Consider the following 17,338-nt stretch of genomic DNA (forward strand, 5'->3'; position numbering starts at 1 on the left):
AAGAGTCCAGCAGAGGGCAACAAAAATGATTAGGGGGCTGGAGCACATGACTTATGAGGAGAGGCTGAGGGAACTGGGATTATTTAGTCTGCAGAAGAGAAGAATGTGGGGGGATTTGATAGCTGCTTTCAACTACCTGAAAGGGGGTTCCAAAGAGGATGGATCTAGACTGTTCTCAGTGGTAGCAGATGACAGAACAAGGAGTAATAGTCTCAAGTTGTAGTGGCGGAGGTTTAGGTTGGCTATTAGGAAAAACTTTTTCCATTAGGAGGGTGGTGAAGCACTGGAACAGGTTACCTAGGGAAGTGGTGGAATCTCCTTCCTTAGAGGTTTTTAAGGTCAGGCTTGACAGAGCCTTGGCGGGGATTATTTCATTGGTGATTGGTCCTGCTTTGAGCAGGCGGTTGGACTAGATGACCTCCTGAGGTCCCTTCTAACCCTGATATTCTATGATTCTATATTGACTTTAACTATTATTCCTCACCACCCCAAGACAAAGGGTGATCTTAAGGATGCAACTGTGGGGAAGTAACTACCCCGCCCCACCCCACAAGGGGAAGAGGCGCACTTGCCACACGACACTCCACAACAAAGTTCTAAAACTATTAAACAGCAGGTACATGGTCTCAAAAGGAAACTCTTGGACTATCAAATGTCTATTGCACCATGCAAATTTCTGTAATTACAAAATATTCACATTTAATAACAAACTGAGTATTACATCATCACCAAACCATGTTCAACCCAAAGTTTCATAATTAAACATGTGTACATTAATACTGTGATGAAGACAATATTTTTCCTTATATTTTGGGGTACAATGGCCTTAGCTAATACAGGAAGGATTATTTAACTGCCAATTGTTTTTTGATTTATTCCATTAACTAACAGTGATTTTATGCAATAGAAAATAGATAATTTTAATAAAATTTGTATCGTGCTGAATGATTTTTCTTGATTCCTGCTTCTGTCTGGTCAGCATGCATTTTCTCAAAATTAAGTTTGAAGGACTGTTAAGCCAACCACTTTGCTCACTTTTAAAGTAAAGTTCCCTCCCAAACAACCAATTCTACCACAAATACATGCAAACTTTTCTTAAGCATGGTAGCTTGCTCTGTATAGACAGGTCCTGAATATGGTAGAAATGTAAATCTCTTTATAGGTAGGTCTTCCATAATTAGCCATGTCGCAGAATACATATCTGTCATGTGTGGTTTGTTCTCTCTTTCTCATCTTCTCCCCAGGAGGTATATTTGTGTATGCTCTGCAGCATTTTCAGAGGGTTTTATTTTGGGGAAAAGTTTTTTAAATGGACACACTTCTACATGTTTGATGCAGAAGGCTGAAAAAAAAAATTTGCAAGGTCAAAGTAGTACACCTTTCCCTGGGAGCAGAAGGTGGTGAGATTTGTGATGGTCTTTTGTTTTGTAGGAATTCACCCCACACAGATGAGCTCTCTCTCTCGAGGCACCACTTACTACTGCCCCCTCTAATCTATCAGAACCACTTCAGAGTGAATTAATTCATTAATCATTAACTTTAACGTTGCAAGATAGAGCAGGGAATTCCAGTTAAAAAAATTAGTTTAAAAAAAAAAAAATCAGTAATCTACCATTTCAGGTTCTATACAGAGAGTCAAACTTCTCCCCAAGCTTATCTTGCAAAACTATATTAGTGATTAGAAAGAAGCAGATATTGAAATATATCTTGAAAGGAATGCTCTCCACTTCTTTCAGAATAAATTTATATCTTCCATAGATTGCGTAACTAAATTTACAGCTGCTATTGTAACCCTTTCCCTCTTCCCTCCAGATAGCTCTGGTGTTCTGAACATATATATACACATATATATACACATATATAGAAAGGTGCCTCTCTCTCTCTCACATATTCCTCCATTCTCTGTCCCTCTTACTTTCTTTTCCCCTCTATAGGTGCACACAAGATGACTCAATCTTCGGTACTCTAGTGGTAGCAGAATTGTCACACTCCCTTTCTGGCTGCTACCAAAAAGCACAGCACTACCTAATTCTGCAAAGAAAGGAAGCCCTGCAAGGAGAAACTTTGTCGAGGACAGCAGGAGGTGAGAATCACTGATCAGTAAGGAGGAAGACAAACACAAAGTTACCCAATGACTCTGCACTGTAACTATGGCATGGGGAGGGTGGGTTTACTGAATGAATGGACGGACATGTGTTACCTGAATTATCCAAAGGCACCACCTGCTTTTAGTGGCCAAATCCACTAAACATTTTATAAAATCATGCAGTCACTGATGACAAGAGCCCTAAAAAGCACATGCTAAAGTTTATCTATTTTGCCTCTGACTGTTTTCAGCCGCTCCATTTCTTTCACTATCTCCCTATTGCCCACCACAGTAAGCTCCTTCCTCATTTATACCTTCTAGGATCTTCACAACTAACCTTTCTCCTATCTCTGCTTTCATCCTTGCTTCAGCACACACACTCACTTCATTTAGCCCAAACAGCTCATCTGATCAAACCCTTCAAGCCATTTTACTATGCCTGTCTCAATACTTTTGGGCTTCGCCTAGCCCTGGATATCCTTGCTATATCCTTTCCATCATGAGTTTTTCCTCATTTATTGAGTACTTCTGCAAAATGCATGGCACTTATATCGGGTTGTCTTTGGTTTCTTTCTTTTTAAAAAAGATAAATAAATACACTTTCACATCATTCAATCTTGCTCTTTGAGATTTTTTTTATTCATACAATTTTCAAATTCAACATACCTTTCCTTCATCCATTGGATTGTCACTAATATGGACAACAGGTCCTGGATGAGATTTGGATGACCTGAAGGGGAAAATGTTTCCATCTTAAATAAAAGAAACACATTTTTCCCCCAGAATATATTACAACTAGTTCCTATTGAGATGAGATCCTGTTTATGCATCCCAGGTTCATATTAGCTCTTTTGGCCACAGCGTCACACTGGAAGCTCATGCTCAGCTGATTATCCACCATGACTACCAAATCTTTTACAGTCACTGCTTTCCAAGTGAGGGTCCCCTACATTCTTTGTTCCTATATGTATACATTTACAGTTAGGCATACTGTATATTGCTTGCTTGCATCCAGGTTACCAAACAACCCATATTGATCTAAATCAGTGACCTGTCCTCTTCATTATTTACCATTGCCCCAGTTTTTGTGTCATCTACAAACTCTACCAGTGATGATTTTATGTTTTCTTCCAGGCCACTGATAAAAATGTTGTGAACAACTAAATATTGCAATTGCTGCAACTACAGTGAATCTGTTACTATGTTATGTTTATTTTATTTACCTGTATTTTGATTTTTTTAATTGAGAAGCAGTGATACAGCAGCCTTTATTATTTTATCCCATAGTAGAAAAGTAGTCTTAATGTTGATCATTCAGTATGTGTAAACAATGCGCAAAAGTGTATACTACCACTAACTAATTTATTAGCTGCTAAATCACAAAGTGGCAGAGAATGTAGGACTCTGCATCCTCACAAATCATTAGCCCCAGCCACATCTCATTTTTTGGGTAATAGTTTGCATTTTATTATTGAAAAAAACTTTACACATTAACTGAAAGGCCCATAGATATACATTTGTGTGAATCAGGGTATTGCATGCTCCATTTTTAATCCATCAATTAATTATCAAATAAGAAAGCTTTGAAAATAATTTACAAATATGAATTGCTCTGCACTATACTGAAGCACTGGCTAAACACCAGTTTATTTTTGGATTTCTTTTCCATTTCTGTCAATACACTATCATCATCTGTTCCTTTCAGTTCAACCTAAGCATCGGGATCATTTATTAAAGACAATTTCAGATAAGTGTTTTATTCCTAGCTATACTTAGTATGTGACAACTGTTAGTTCAGTAATGAAAGAAATATTTCAGGATCAATAAAACTGAATTTACTTATTTTAACTAATATTATTTAAGCCCAAAAATGTATTGTGAGCACAAAAATAATCCTGCTGAATTGTACAGTTAATGACTAATGAGTTTTATTGTCTATGGGCCCTCCTGCAGCTCATTGCATTCAAAAATGCCATTTAAACAACGGCATTTTTGACAAAGTGCATGCATGGGTCCAAAAGTTGTGTCCCTAAGTTAAAGTTACAATAAATGTTCTGTTGCAATGGCTGTTCCATAAAAGATCTGAACTAAAAAAAGCCCCAGAAACCTTTAATTAAAATTACCATTACGATATGCCATCTAACATTGGACTACAACAAAAGCTACCAGACAAAGTCATCTGGATGAGATAAATTAACACTTTTTGAACAGTACAATCCTGTAGTCAAATCCTTGAATACCAAAAAACTGGTTGGGAATCAGGCAGATTCAGGCTTCAGTCCCCACCCCCTGGGGTTGTGTAGTAATTTTTGTTGTCAGAAGTGGGTCGCGGTGCAATGAAGTTTGAGAATCCCTGTTCTAGGAACATGCAAGTGAGGATATAATATAGAAAACTCTAAGCACTGTAGATAATTCAGGGAGATTTACATACAAAGTGAATTGTACTGTACTTTAAGACTACTCTCCTATTAAGTGAAACTGCAGCTGCCAGACTAAGAACTATAAAATAAAATTATGTACTCCAAATTGAAGAAATCAGACCAATGAAATCCATACTGTACTTCAACATGATCTACATACCTATCCTGGGGATGCTTCTCACATCACATAAAAGATTTAAGGTTTTTTTGTCCCAACACTCATGTAGAAAATAATTTTAGACCAGAACAAATGTATATGTTTCAGATTCTATTTAAATTTGTTATTTAACACAAATGACATTTCTATAATTAACAATGGTATCTGGGACAAAAAAAATTGTTTTCAGCTAGGCAATACTTAACCAGACTCACAGTTCAATGGCTTTATTCCACATGATGACATAGCCTGAGAGTGTAAAGGACTCCACATTGACAATGTGAATGTTTCCTCTTTCGGTACCCACATATAGCCATTTACTTTGGAAAGGCAGATGGCAAAATGTTATCCTGCAAGATACAATGCATTCAAAAAAAGTAATTAGGAAGATTGTTTATAAATCCTACAAATACTTTGTTAAAGCCCAATATCAGAAAACCCAATCCAGGAAGAGAGAAATATTTTATCTTTATCATATTTTATTTGTATTTATAGATCACTCAGCCATATGAAATTTTAAACTTCAGAGACCTGGTGTAATTCCTACATAAAAGAACATGCTTCAGAAATTATGATGTAGTTAAACCTGTCTATAACAAACAAAAATTGCAAGTGTGAAGGTTAACCTTGGAACAAATGATAAATCTTCATTTAAAATTTGAATATCTTATTTGGGATTTATTTTAAGATATTCTAATTGTACGCTGAGTTTCCAACTGCTTTTTAAAATTAATCTCACCATATTACTACTTTTTTCCAGTTTCAAGGACCCAATGCATTTTAGATGTTGCCTTCTGTTTTATATATTGGTTTCAAGAGACACTAGGTTAATAAATCAAATACAATAAATATAAATTGTGACAAGTAATTTTAATATTATACCAAAAGTTTTTCTTCCAAAAATATTTAAAATAATGCAATATTGAATTATAACAAATTTCAAGAAAAGTTATTTAAAAATAGTTTTAGGCACTGAAGTTGCTCCAGTACTTCGCAGCTGAACGTCAGAGTTTTACAACCATATTTTTTTCCTCTGGCTCCTGTATTTCTGTCTCAAAGACCTACATAAACATGGGAAAAAGCTAATGGTCACTTATACCTGCACAAAGCTGCTTTATAAGAGACAACAAGTATGAGAAAACAGAGTTTTGGCCTAGAACTTGCTTTGGGCAGGGAGACTGGGATGAGAAGCATGAGGAGTGAAGACAGACTGGATAGGCAAGAAGAATGGGATTAGGGCAAGGGAAATTGAATCGGAAGGCCTGGGATAGGGAGAGCTTGGAGAGGACAAGGCAAAAAGTGTCAGGCTTTAAGAGGGACCATTTGAGTTCACATTTGTGTTCATTTGAGTTCACATTTCTTCACAGTCTGGAATGGAATCCAAGATTTCCTAGAGTTACCCTTCCTTTGCAGTCAATAAATAGCTCTGACACCCTGTGGGCAAAGTGTCTAGCCCTTCCCATTCCCCAATACTACTTGTCTAAACAAAACTGTCAGCAGAATCTTGCACTTTAGGTTCTTTGGACTCAAAGATACACATCATCCAGTCATGTGAATTTACCGTGCTGTAAGTTTCTATAGGCCTTAATATCTGTTAATCCTATACTATGACACCCTAATAAACAAATGCCCTTGTGAGAGAAATTTCCCAATCATCTTCTACAATAAAGTAAAATTGAGCTTCATTGCAACCTTGTCCTTCCCTTTTAATGACACTATTTATTTTTGGTGGGTTTGAGAACTGGCGTTATAATGTAATATACACTCTAAAACCCTTACAAGACTTACACTCAGTCTGCTTTTATTTGAGCTGTTAATCTAATAGAATGATAACCACAACATACCTCCACTGCAGTATTTCCTTCCTAAAGAAAGATGGCCTTTCTATGTGGTCTACACAAAGGGCAGTTAATATAGTTTCACTCACTAACACCTTCAATGGGTAGGCCTCTAAGATGCAGGGTGCTATAATAAGTGTAGGGATTATGTGGTTACTTCACCTAGAAGTAAGGTTATGTTTTAGTCACAGGTATTTTTAGTAAAAAGTCACAGCAATAAACAAAAATTGATGGCCGTGACCTGTCCGTTACATACTGTCTTGGTGGGTCCTGCGCTTATTGGTGGATTTTCTTGCCTCAGAGATTCACCATGTGGGTTGGGGAACAGCCCAGAGACCTTCCCCTCTAGAAGAACCCACAGTCCAGGTCAATTGGGAGGTTTGGGGGGAACCCGGGCCCGTCCTCTACTCCGGGTTCCAGCCCAGGGCCCTGTGGACTGCAGCTGTCTATAGTGCCTCCTGTAACAGCTGCACGACACCTACAACTCACTGGGCTACTTCCCCATGGCATCCTCCAAACACCTTCCTTATTCTCACCACAGGACCTTCTTCCTGGTGTCTGATAACGCTTGTGCTCCTCAGTCCTCCAGCAGCACAGCCTCTCACTCTCAACTCCTTGCGCCTCTTGCTCCCAGCTCCTCACACTCGCACCACAAACTGAAGTGAGCTCCTTTTAAAACCCAGGTGCCCTGATTAGCCTGCCTTAATTGATTCTAGCAGCTTCTTCTTAATTGGCTCCAGGTGTCCTAATTAGCCTGCCTGCCTTAACTGGTTCTAGCAGGTTCCTGATTACTCTAGTGCAGTCCCTGCTCTGGTCACTCAGGGAACAGAAAACTACTCATCCAGTGACCAGTATATTTGCCCTCTACCAGTCTCCTGTACCCCATTGGTCTGGGTCTGTCACAATACTAGAATACCTGTGTCTAAATATCTTGTGTGTGTGGAGGAGGGGGGTACCAACTGCTTGGGACTGCTGCCTGGGGCTGTGGACTGCAGCTGCTCTGGCTGACCCGTAAGGGACCATTGCCCACCATCTGCTCTGTCTGCCCAGAGATTGCTGCTGCTGGGGGCTGGGGCTGCTCCGGCCGCCCACTCAGGGACCATTGCCCACGGCCACCCGAACAGCGGCCAGTGCGCCCGGCTGCAGGGCCACTCCAGCGTTGTCCAGTGTGGGTGTCCCGGAGCCAGCTGCTTGGGCGGTCCAGGGATCACTCTGGCCTCTGCAGAAGTCAGAGAGGTTGTGGAAAGTCTCAGGTTTGAAATATTCTATGTTCCAGAGTTTAAAAAAAAAACTTCACTTGGCAGGCTAAAGTTAATACAGTCTGAACTCAAGAACGAAGTTGGGTTTCATGTAGCTTGTAAATAAGCATTTCATTTATCTCATTTCTGTTATTTTGTGTTCTTGTTATTTTCATTAAAGTCACTACAGCTAGACAAACATGAAACTCTCCTTTGCCGTGATGCCCACAAAAAAGTTGGGCAACAGTTAGGCTGTTGATGTGCTGAGACCACTGCCTATCACGTGATCAATATTGTCTCACTGTTGACTTTTACTCCCCCCATCTATTGTCTTGTATTTAGATTGTACACCCCTTGAGAGGAGTTGTCTTTTCTTGTGGTCTGTACAGTGCCTATCACAATGGGGTTCTGGTATATTACTAAGGACCCTAGGCACTACAGCAATACAAATAATTTTCATCATCAGGATCTGGAGACATAAGAAAACTTTCATTTTCATACCTACAGCACCACATAGCCCACATAGCCCTGTCTCATTAAAAAATGTACATAGGTTGAATCCATTCTGTGCATTGAATAAGACTGGGAGGTTTCTGTGGAAGTTAGTATGTGATCCAGCAGTTAAATATAATTATCACAATGAATACAGACACAAAGTAGGTTAAAGTAAGATTGAACAGAAACAATTCTGGCATTTCCCAACTTTTGGGTCAGAGTTAACATAAAATATCAAGAATCTGATCCTTATTATTTACTCAAAGTATATTTTTAAAATCCTTACACCACAAAAAGTGCTCAATAAACTCTTCATATAATCTATCAAAATATGCTTGTACCACTGTAACAACTTTAAAGGAACAAAAATTGGAAAAATGCCATACAGAATATAAATTCACTATACTAATCATACTACACCCACATAAAATAATCAGTTGCTTTGTTTCAGTTTTGTGTTGAATGCAGTAAATGAGCTGTTACATTTTCAAGAATGTTTCTTTTTTAATCTGTTCAAGAAACAAAGTCATGTTTTTAATTGCAATGAATGTCAATTAAATATTGGTACTACGGGGGCAAGGGCTCAAACCTAAAATATTTCAATTATACTAGTGTCACATAGAAAAAATAACGCATTCAACCTATGTTCATTTTCTTCCACTTCAAGCAATAAAATCCTTAAGGGTTGATATCAAAGAGCAACAATTCTATGCTAGTTATAAACCCTAATCTTATTAAATGCAAATGTCAAATCAACATTATGGCTGCACAGTTAACACTGAAGTAAGGAAAAGCAGAAATTAAACTTCTACCAGCAACATTGGCTATATTGCAGATCCTGTATATTTTACAGCATAGGTACTATAATAAATTTTCAGTTCCCAAACCGGAGTGTATTTAACTGTTTGAATTACTTATTATTATGACGTCAATATTTTTCATTGAAAAAAAAATCTCTCAGATGTGCTGCAGCCTCACCAAAAATAGGTTTGAAAATCTGGCATGCAAGCATTTATAATAAACATCTGATCTTCCGGACAATTATACATATTTAGGTGCCAGCAATGTGATGCTGTTCCAGTCAACTTGAACATACAGGTAAGTGCAATGTAAAAAATGTGCAAGGTTAGAGTGTGATTAAGACTTAACAGTTTGAGAGACTGAAATTGCCAATTTAACTATATGATGAACACCAGGTGGTAATATCACAGCATGGGTACCACATACTATTTCCTATAGGGTATTATTTTCATGGATGGATGCGCACAAATGTGTAAAAAGCTTAAGTTACATGTGATAATACCATACCTGCACGTGCAAATTTATTTGTATATGGCCAGGTAGATGCCTTATCTGCATGTGCAAAAATATGAATCTATTTCAAAAGTCAAGGCATCATCAGTTAAAGCTGGACCAATTAAATTGTTCCTTTAAAAAAAATTTAAGTCTTTCCTGAAGAGGTGGTGGTGTTTGGGGGGGGAAGGGGGGAAGAGGGGATTCTTCTCTTATCAAGAAGTTTGGCCTGCATTATTAATTTAACACAAGGATCAGTATCAAGTTATGCAAGTAAAGCGCAACAGTTTCATTGTATTTTCACCCCTTGGGAATGTTTTGACATATTGGTTAGTAAGTAATAGAAAAAAATCCTAAGTGAACAGAGCATTGCAAAGAATGGAGTTTTTCGGACAGAGCAGCTTGACATATGTTCCAAACATCCTGAAATAAGTAGCAACTGCTACAAAAGAAAGCTACTGCAGGATCCAAGGTAAACTGATTTGGAATATATCCAATACAGAAAAAAAGGCCATGGCAGACATTTATTAAGTGGAAATTGACATTTTCACAGAAGAGCAACAAATTGATTAGCAGATGCACTGTCAGAAGGATGCAAAGGAAGGCATACTAGATTGAGCAGGTATTTACAGATGCACAGGAAATCTTATTTCCTTTGAGCACTACAGGAAAGTCCATAGTACACATGAGATAAAAATGGTACATGTTGAAAGATGGAGAAATGAAGATATCATGGAAGTGTAACTAGTAGGAAGACCAAAAAGGAAACCAATACAGAGCAATTTTGCATTGATGCAACTTTAATAAATTGCCTTCAAGAACTGGAGAAAGAACAGGACTCAAGAGAGGTCAGCAGTCTAACTATTAATCACAAGCCAAGCACTAAAGAAAACGGGAGCCATCACAAGGAAGTAACAGGTAACTAACTGATCAGTGCCACCATAGTGAGAAGACTGGAAAAAGACATCTGTGGCTCACAAAGAAAATAACTTGGCATGCTACCTCCCAAGTGCCAAGATAAATGATGTCATATGATGACACTGATGGGAAATTCACAATATTTCTAGTCCACATTAGAAAAACCACTCACTGGTGCACTTTATTCCTGGGGCATAATATTGGTACTTTGTTAGGAGTATAGTTAACAGACTCTTCAGGTGCACAATTTAAGAACTGATCCCCTAATCCCGATAACATTCATCCATTCAGATTTAATCTCCACTCATGAGTTCAACCTGTCTGTGATGGTGTTTTCTTTTACTGCAAGATAGGTGAGCACTATAAATGATGCTAGAGAATTAAATTTGGCACCACAGATAAATCATGTGTTATAACAAGTGTTGCACAGCCAAAACGCTGTGCAGACAAATGTTTAGTGTTACAGAAATGGTTGGTGATTTCAAATCCGAAGTTCAGCACTGAGAACTGCTCTGGTGACACGAAGAGTAGAAAAGTAAAGTGCTCAATAACACATTGTTTTTCATGCTCACCTTGATGCAGTGGATTCTTCAAAAGGAAATAGGACCAGAGCACCAAACCCAAGGAAGTGTGTCTCATGCATTTGAGAGAGGAATTCCTTGGTTCAGAGGAAAAACCTACACAGTTTTTGGAGGGAGGACAGGGAAGAGGGGAGAAGGATACAATGTTTTTTAATTATTTAAAAGTTTTTACCAAAGACTACTTTTGCTGGAAACAGTGTAACGATATGGTGTAGTGGGAGCAAAGGGCACTGCATGAAACTTGGAGGAGTATTGCTAGTTGGAATGGCACAGACCCAGAGGAACTCAAACTGAACTAGACCGCTGACGGCAGCATGAGGCTTCCCCAGTAGAGCCAATGACTTGAAACTTTGAGCTGTAGGAGTGGGAATCCTCTAATATGCATATCTTTAGTGACAGAAAGACTTGTATCATGTCCTGCCTCATAACTTTGTATCCTTGTTTTGTACACTTAAAGACAGGATGATGGCAGACAGAGTGGGGCAACAGAAGCTAAAAAACAGAAGCTAGTTATGGAAGGGAAAGAGTAGGATTCCAAGACACAATCTTTCTATTGAAATTTGCAATAATTAAGATCCCAATTCCATCCACCCCCATTAAGAGTTGGCAAACTATTTCTGGTTTGAAGCCGCACTGGGACTCTGAAAGTACTTCCTCCGAAAGAGGGAGCAGGCGATTCAGTAAGATTCTAGCAAGAATCTCCCTAGTGATGGAGAGGAGGGCAATGCCTCGATAGTTGCCACAGTCGGACGTCTCCCTTTTTGAAAATGGTGACGATGTTAACAGAAGTCGGCAGGGATTTCTTCGGTATCCCAGATTTTGAGGAGCTTGATAGTCGATGTTTCTCCCCCCACTTTCAGTACTTCAGTTGGTATGCCATCAGGATCTGGAGCTTTATTGTTCTTCATTTGTTTAATTGCTTTGCAGACCTCCTCAGGTGTCGGTGGGTTGGCAAACGTTTCCCAGACTGGGTGCTGAGAGATGGAGTCAATGGTGTCAGTCACAGTCGATTCTCAATTTAGAAGCCTTTGGTAGTGTTCCTTCCAGTGCTCTTTGATGGATTCATTATCTTTAAGATGGGTACTAGATCTTCATATTTCAGAGGTGTGAGGCCACATGAGCTTGGTCCATACAGGGTCTTCGTCTCACAAAAAAACCTCCGCATTTCATGTCTGTCAGCGAATGTGTGGATTTCTTTTGCTTTGTCCTCCCAACATCTGTTCTTGATTTCTCGGATCCTCCTTTGAACTTCAGCTTTGAACTGATGGAAAGAGCTCTGATTCTGACTGGAGAGTGATTGGTTTTACCAGTCACAGAAAACTTTTCTCTTCTGGTCCATAAGGGCTGTAATCTCAGCGTTGTTGTTGTTGTCAAACCAATCCTGATGACAAGGCCAATGGATTCCTTGCAAACCTCATGGATGATCTGTTTTCTGGCTTCTGAGTCTTCTTCAAAACACTTGAGCTGTCATTTCCAGATGTGCGTATGACCAGTTTTTCCACTGAGGAGTGTTTGGAAGTTCTCTTGATGAACTGAGGATTGAAGTCGTTGGATTTTTATTGCCATCTGTGTGATTTGGATAGCTTTCTATGTTTTAGTGCAATCCTGATGGACATGACTGACCTCACCTGGTGATGGTCAGTCCAGCAGTCGTCAGCTCCTCTCATGAAAGGTGATTTGGACATCTCTTAGATTCTGTGTTCCTACAATGACAGTCTAGGAGGTGCCACTGTTTTGAGCGGGGGTGTTGCCAAGTTGCTTTGTACTTTTTGCTTTGTGTGAAGTTTGTGTTTGTGATCACAAGATCGTGCTCTGCATATTTGCTGAATAGAAGGATGCCATTTGAATTAGTCTTGCCCTCTTCTTCCATCCCAATGGTGCTATTCCATACATTAGAATCTTGGCCAACTCTTGCATTAAAGTCCCCTAAGAGGGTTATCTTATCTGTTTTTGGAATGGATGAGAAATATTTATCAAGGTCAGTGTAGACGGATTCTTTCCGTTCTTCTTCAGCATCAAGAGTTGGTGCATATGCACTGATGATAGTGGCAAATGACTTATTGAGCAATTGGATGCGGAGGATCATAAGGCGCTCGTTAATGCTGATGGGGAGCTCAGGCAGGTAGTTGACTAGCAGGTTTTTGATTGCAATGCCAACACCGTGTATTTGCCTGTCGCTTGCTGGTTTTCCTTTCCAGAAGAAAGTGTAACCACCGCCCTCTTCCCTCAAGTGGCCTTCATCTGCACATCTTGTTTCACTGAGAGCAGTGATGTCGATGTTGTACCTTGAGAGTTCTCAGGCAACAATTGCTGTTCTGCATTTTGGTCTTTCACTTTTTGATCCATCCAGTAGAGTATGACATTCCAAATTACATGAAACATTTTTGTTTTTCAACTGCACTGGGAGTGATCCCTCTGGACATGGTTATCCAGTCAGGTATGGTGGGCTAGCCTATGTTTGGGGCACTTTTTCTAGCCCCTTCCCAGTATGGGGTGAGCAGAGGGATTCCTAAAAAGGCCTGCTCAATCATGACCACTGCTTCGAAAATGCCCCCCCATCTCAGTCCACGGGCACATGATGACCATCTTGCAGTCATCGCCTGCATGTGGGTATGTGACTAGGGACTCCTGGTGATTACTTCACCTGTTCCCTTCACCACTCGCCCATCATCACAAGACTCTTATGGGTAGGGGTGGGGAAAAAGTTCTTCCTGTGAAAAAGCCTGCGTGTGAGTAGTTTAATGTGTGGGAGTGGATGCGCACCAGCAGCCACACAAATCTGGGAGGAAGAGGCACTTGTGTCTGGTGGCAAGGAGGTCCAATACGACCGGGGGTTTCTAGATTGAAATACAATCTAGCACTGGGAAAAACAAGCAAAAGAAATGGTGTAGATTGTATCACTACCAGTAACTACAGGAGAGCACCCCACATTTCTTTCTTTTATGTAATTTGGGTGGGTGGGGGTGTCTTGTAATACTGCTCTTACAATTTAGCACTTGGAAAAAACATCACATTTTATCTAGAAGTAGATTGTGCTCTAGTTATCCATGCCTTTATCATCACAACATGTTCTACATCAGTGGCACTCAACCATTTCAGATTACTGAGTTGTCTTGCATACCATTAAGTTTCAACTCACTTAAACTGGATTTTGGGAAAGGGAGATGAAGATATTAGCCTCAAAAGAAGAGCTGAAAGAATTCTAGCTAAACACAGTCTGCACACTTTCAATGGACAACCATTTTCTTTTCATGTTTAGCTCTCACTATTGGCATATATCCACTAAATAAAACAAAACAGTTTCTTTGTTTACCTGAAAAACTATGCCCGAGAATGTGCCTTTCAGCAAATCAACAGAGTACAATTAATTATTATTTTTTCCTTCTGTTTTTTTATTTCTGACCAGAAAAATCTTCCAAACACAGAGGTATTTATAAGGTAGGTACGGCTGTGAGATGTTTCAATTTTGTATATTGATGTTTAACATGACTAAAAATGTAATATTTTTAGATTGGATAAATCAAGATAGTGCTTAACACCTTTAAGAACATCCTAGGCCTTTCCTTCCCCGAAAACACAGATAAAAGGTTACCTACATATTTGTGTTTAGGGTCAAGACCAAGCATACTTGTCAAATCTATCTTTATGGATATACTTTTGACTATTTAAAAACATAGCAGCCAGGAAACAAAACTAATGCACCACTGACACAGAGCACCGATCCAAATAAACTTAATATATTAATTTTTCCTTATTTTACATTAATGAATTTTAAAACATAATTTGCATAATTGCAGATTGTAATATATTAACAGTGACAGGCAGATCACTTGAGAAGAAATTTACAAACATGCTCCAAGGATTTCCTTTGCTAGTTGCATACCATATGCCTCTGATAAACTGTCACAGTTATTTAAGAAAAATGTTTATCATGATCCGACCACAATACATATCAAAACACTAATTATAACACGAGACAGTTACTGAAAAGAACAACTTCATTATGGAAGTCTCAAAGAAGGATCACTGATATTTGTACTAGCTTTTTAAAAATTGTATTTTATGCATATTATGGAAATCTTATGTAAAGTACCAAATAGATAAGACTTATTCTTTAACAGTAAAAAGGTTTTTATATACTGACACAGCAAAAACATGATTTAACATTCAAATTCACCTGCATGACAGTTAGTCTAAGCAGCTGCTTTTAATATAGAAGTCTGACTTCCCCAGCACTAACTAGTAAAACTGTACTTGGTGTCTTAGTGCACAATGTACAAATATTTTAATTATTTTTACTGCATATAGACTTTAAAATGCATGTGCACATACACGTGTATTATATACACATACACCTGTACATACACATATGTAGAAAGAAAGTATTGTATATTTCAATTTCAATCATCATCATTTGGGATACTTATGAGTAATACAAGTGGTAAAGTATCATGCAGGAATCCTTTGCTGCAATGGGAAAAGAGACTGAAGTCTCAAAAGTCTCCATCAATCTTATTTAGAATACGAGGCAGCTATAGTCCTAATAAAAGGGTAAATTCATCTCAATGAAAACCAATTCATTTGATAGCCAGGACAAAATTTGAATTCTAAACTTAAGTATAACAAGGGTTTTTCAGAGTTAACTAGAGGGCAGAGATCTTGACAGTTTTTTTTTTTTTTTAATTTTTTATTAAAGACAGTGGTTGAAGATATTGGCTCAGTTCAACCTATAGTTACATTAGTTTATTTCTAAGCCTTCTTTCCAGTTATTGTGTTGCTATAAAGTTCTATCAAATTATCCAACTAAACAATCCTATTCTTGAGACATCAAGAATTCTGCATGGTCTGAAATACCATGTTTGCAGCAGCAGAATTTTTACAAAATAAATGGGTAAGTTTTCGTTTTATGGAGTAGAAGGGAATATCTGCCTCAAAAACAGTATTTTTGAGAATTGGGATATGTGTGCGTAGCCTCTAGGCTAGGTTTTGGAATCAGTGTAATAGACAACTATCTTGATTGGCATCCTGATGAAGCAACTATGTATGATCAGCATTGAGAGAAAACTGAGGAAGTGGAGATTGGACACAAAAGGGACTATGAAGGTGACTTAGTTTTCTACACTTTGCCTAAAAAGGCAACTAAGATGGGAAAATTCACCAGATTCAATTTGACTCAGCTTAAACTTCAGAAAGTTGGACTATATTTGGAAATTGTAGATTCATGTTTATACACAGACTTCTTATGCTTCAGTGAATTTACTGTGGACTCTTTACAGTATTTTATAGGAAACCTGATTCAAGAGCGTTAAGGGAATTTTTATTTCTTGGCACTAGTGGAGGTCCCTGGGATATCTAGCACTTTAAATGGTAGAAGTATAATATGTTAAGAAAACTAAATGCCAACAAATAAACTTCCTATATTATCAGATTTGGTACGAAAGGTATTAATCTACAGACCTTTCAATTCGAAGCTCAGAATCTTTGACAATCTGGCCACTTTGATTAAAGTATCTGAATATGAATTTAGGTGATTAACTTTATGGCCAGAATTTTCAAACTTGGATGCCTAGTCTGTTATTTACTTTCAGGACACTCACAATCTTAGCAGGAGATAAAAGAGTACCCAAAATACAAACACTACTTACCTAAAATGCAAGAATTCAGTATGACTGAGGTTTTACCTGCATATAAGTCACTACATTAAATCCATGGTGATGTAAAACCTCCAATTGCAGAACTGAACTCAGTAACAAAAAGTATAAAAAAGTATACTGTTTAAAAAAAAAAAGGAGAGGAGATTCAAATACCAGACAAACTGTAAATTCCGTCGTCCAAACAGGAACTAGTATTTAGTAAGCGAGTGTTTAATAAGCAAGAGCAATCAAATTGTTTCATCTCCTGCCAATATAGCGCTGGTATGGACAGCATGAAACTTGCGCTGTTCAGGATGGGGGGCGCGAAGTGGGCAACATAAGTTAAGTCGATCTAAGTGGTAATGTAGACCTGCCCATAACCATTCAGTTTTCCATCTTCTTTCTAACACCAGAACTAGCATACTCACCTGACAAATGGATAAACTACTACAGAGGATGAGTAAATTGCTCAAGACTACACAGTCAATTAGTGGAAGAGACAGGATTCAAACTCAGGAATCCTGATTTTCAGTTTTCTAGCAATACTGCTTCCTCTCAAATATGGGAAGGGGACAGGAAGGAAAGAACAGAATAAGCCCTTGTGACAAAGTGGGACTGTTCTTAATGTTTCCTCTGAATACTGTGTGGGTGCCTCAGTTTCTCCTATGCATTTCTTAAG

The 17,338-nt window shown here is 38.5% G+C and overlaps 1 protein-coding gene across 7 annotated transcripts in view; it reads right to left on the reverse strand.

The window, feature by feature from the left end:
* The window catches only part of STXBP5 (syntaxin binding protein 5), a 174,179-nt gene that overhangs the window by 106,332 nt on the left and 50,509 nt on the right, over window positions 1-17,338 (reverse strand). For all 7 annotated transcript variants that reach the window (XM_034765460.1, XM_034765459.1, XM_034765465.1 and 4 more), the window contains exons 5-6: window positions 4,879-5,013; window positions 2,753-2,816 (exon numbers count right to left, since the gene is read on the reverse strand). In XM_034765460.1, coding sequence (XP_034621351.1) covers window positions 2,753-2,816; window positions 4,879-5,013 — 199 coding nt within the window. The remainder of the gene's footprint in view (window positions 1-2,752; window positions 2,817-4,878; window positions 5,014-17,338) is intronic.

This window comes from Trachemys scripta, chromosome 3 (assembly GCF_013100865.1).
Source record: "Trachemys scripta elegans isolate TJP31775 chromosome 3, CAS_Tse_1.0, whole genome shotgun sequence".
NCBI classification, from domain to species: Eukaryota; Metazoa; Chordata; order Testudines; family Emydidae; genus Trachemys; species Trachemys scripta.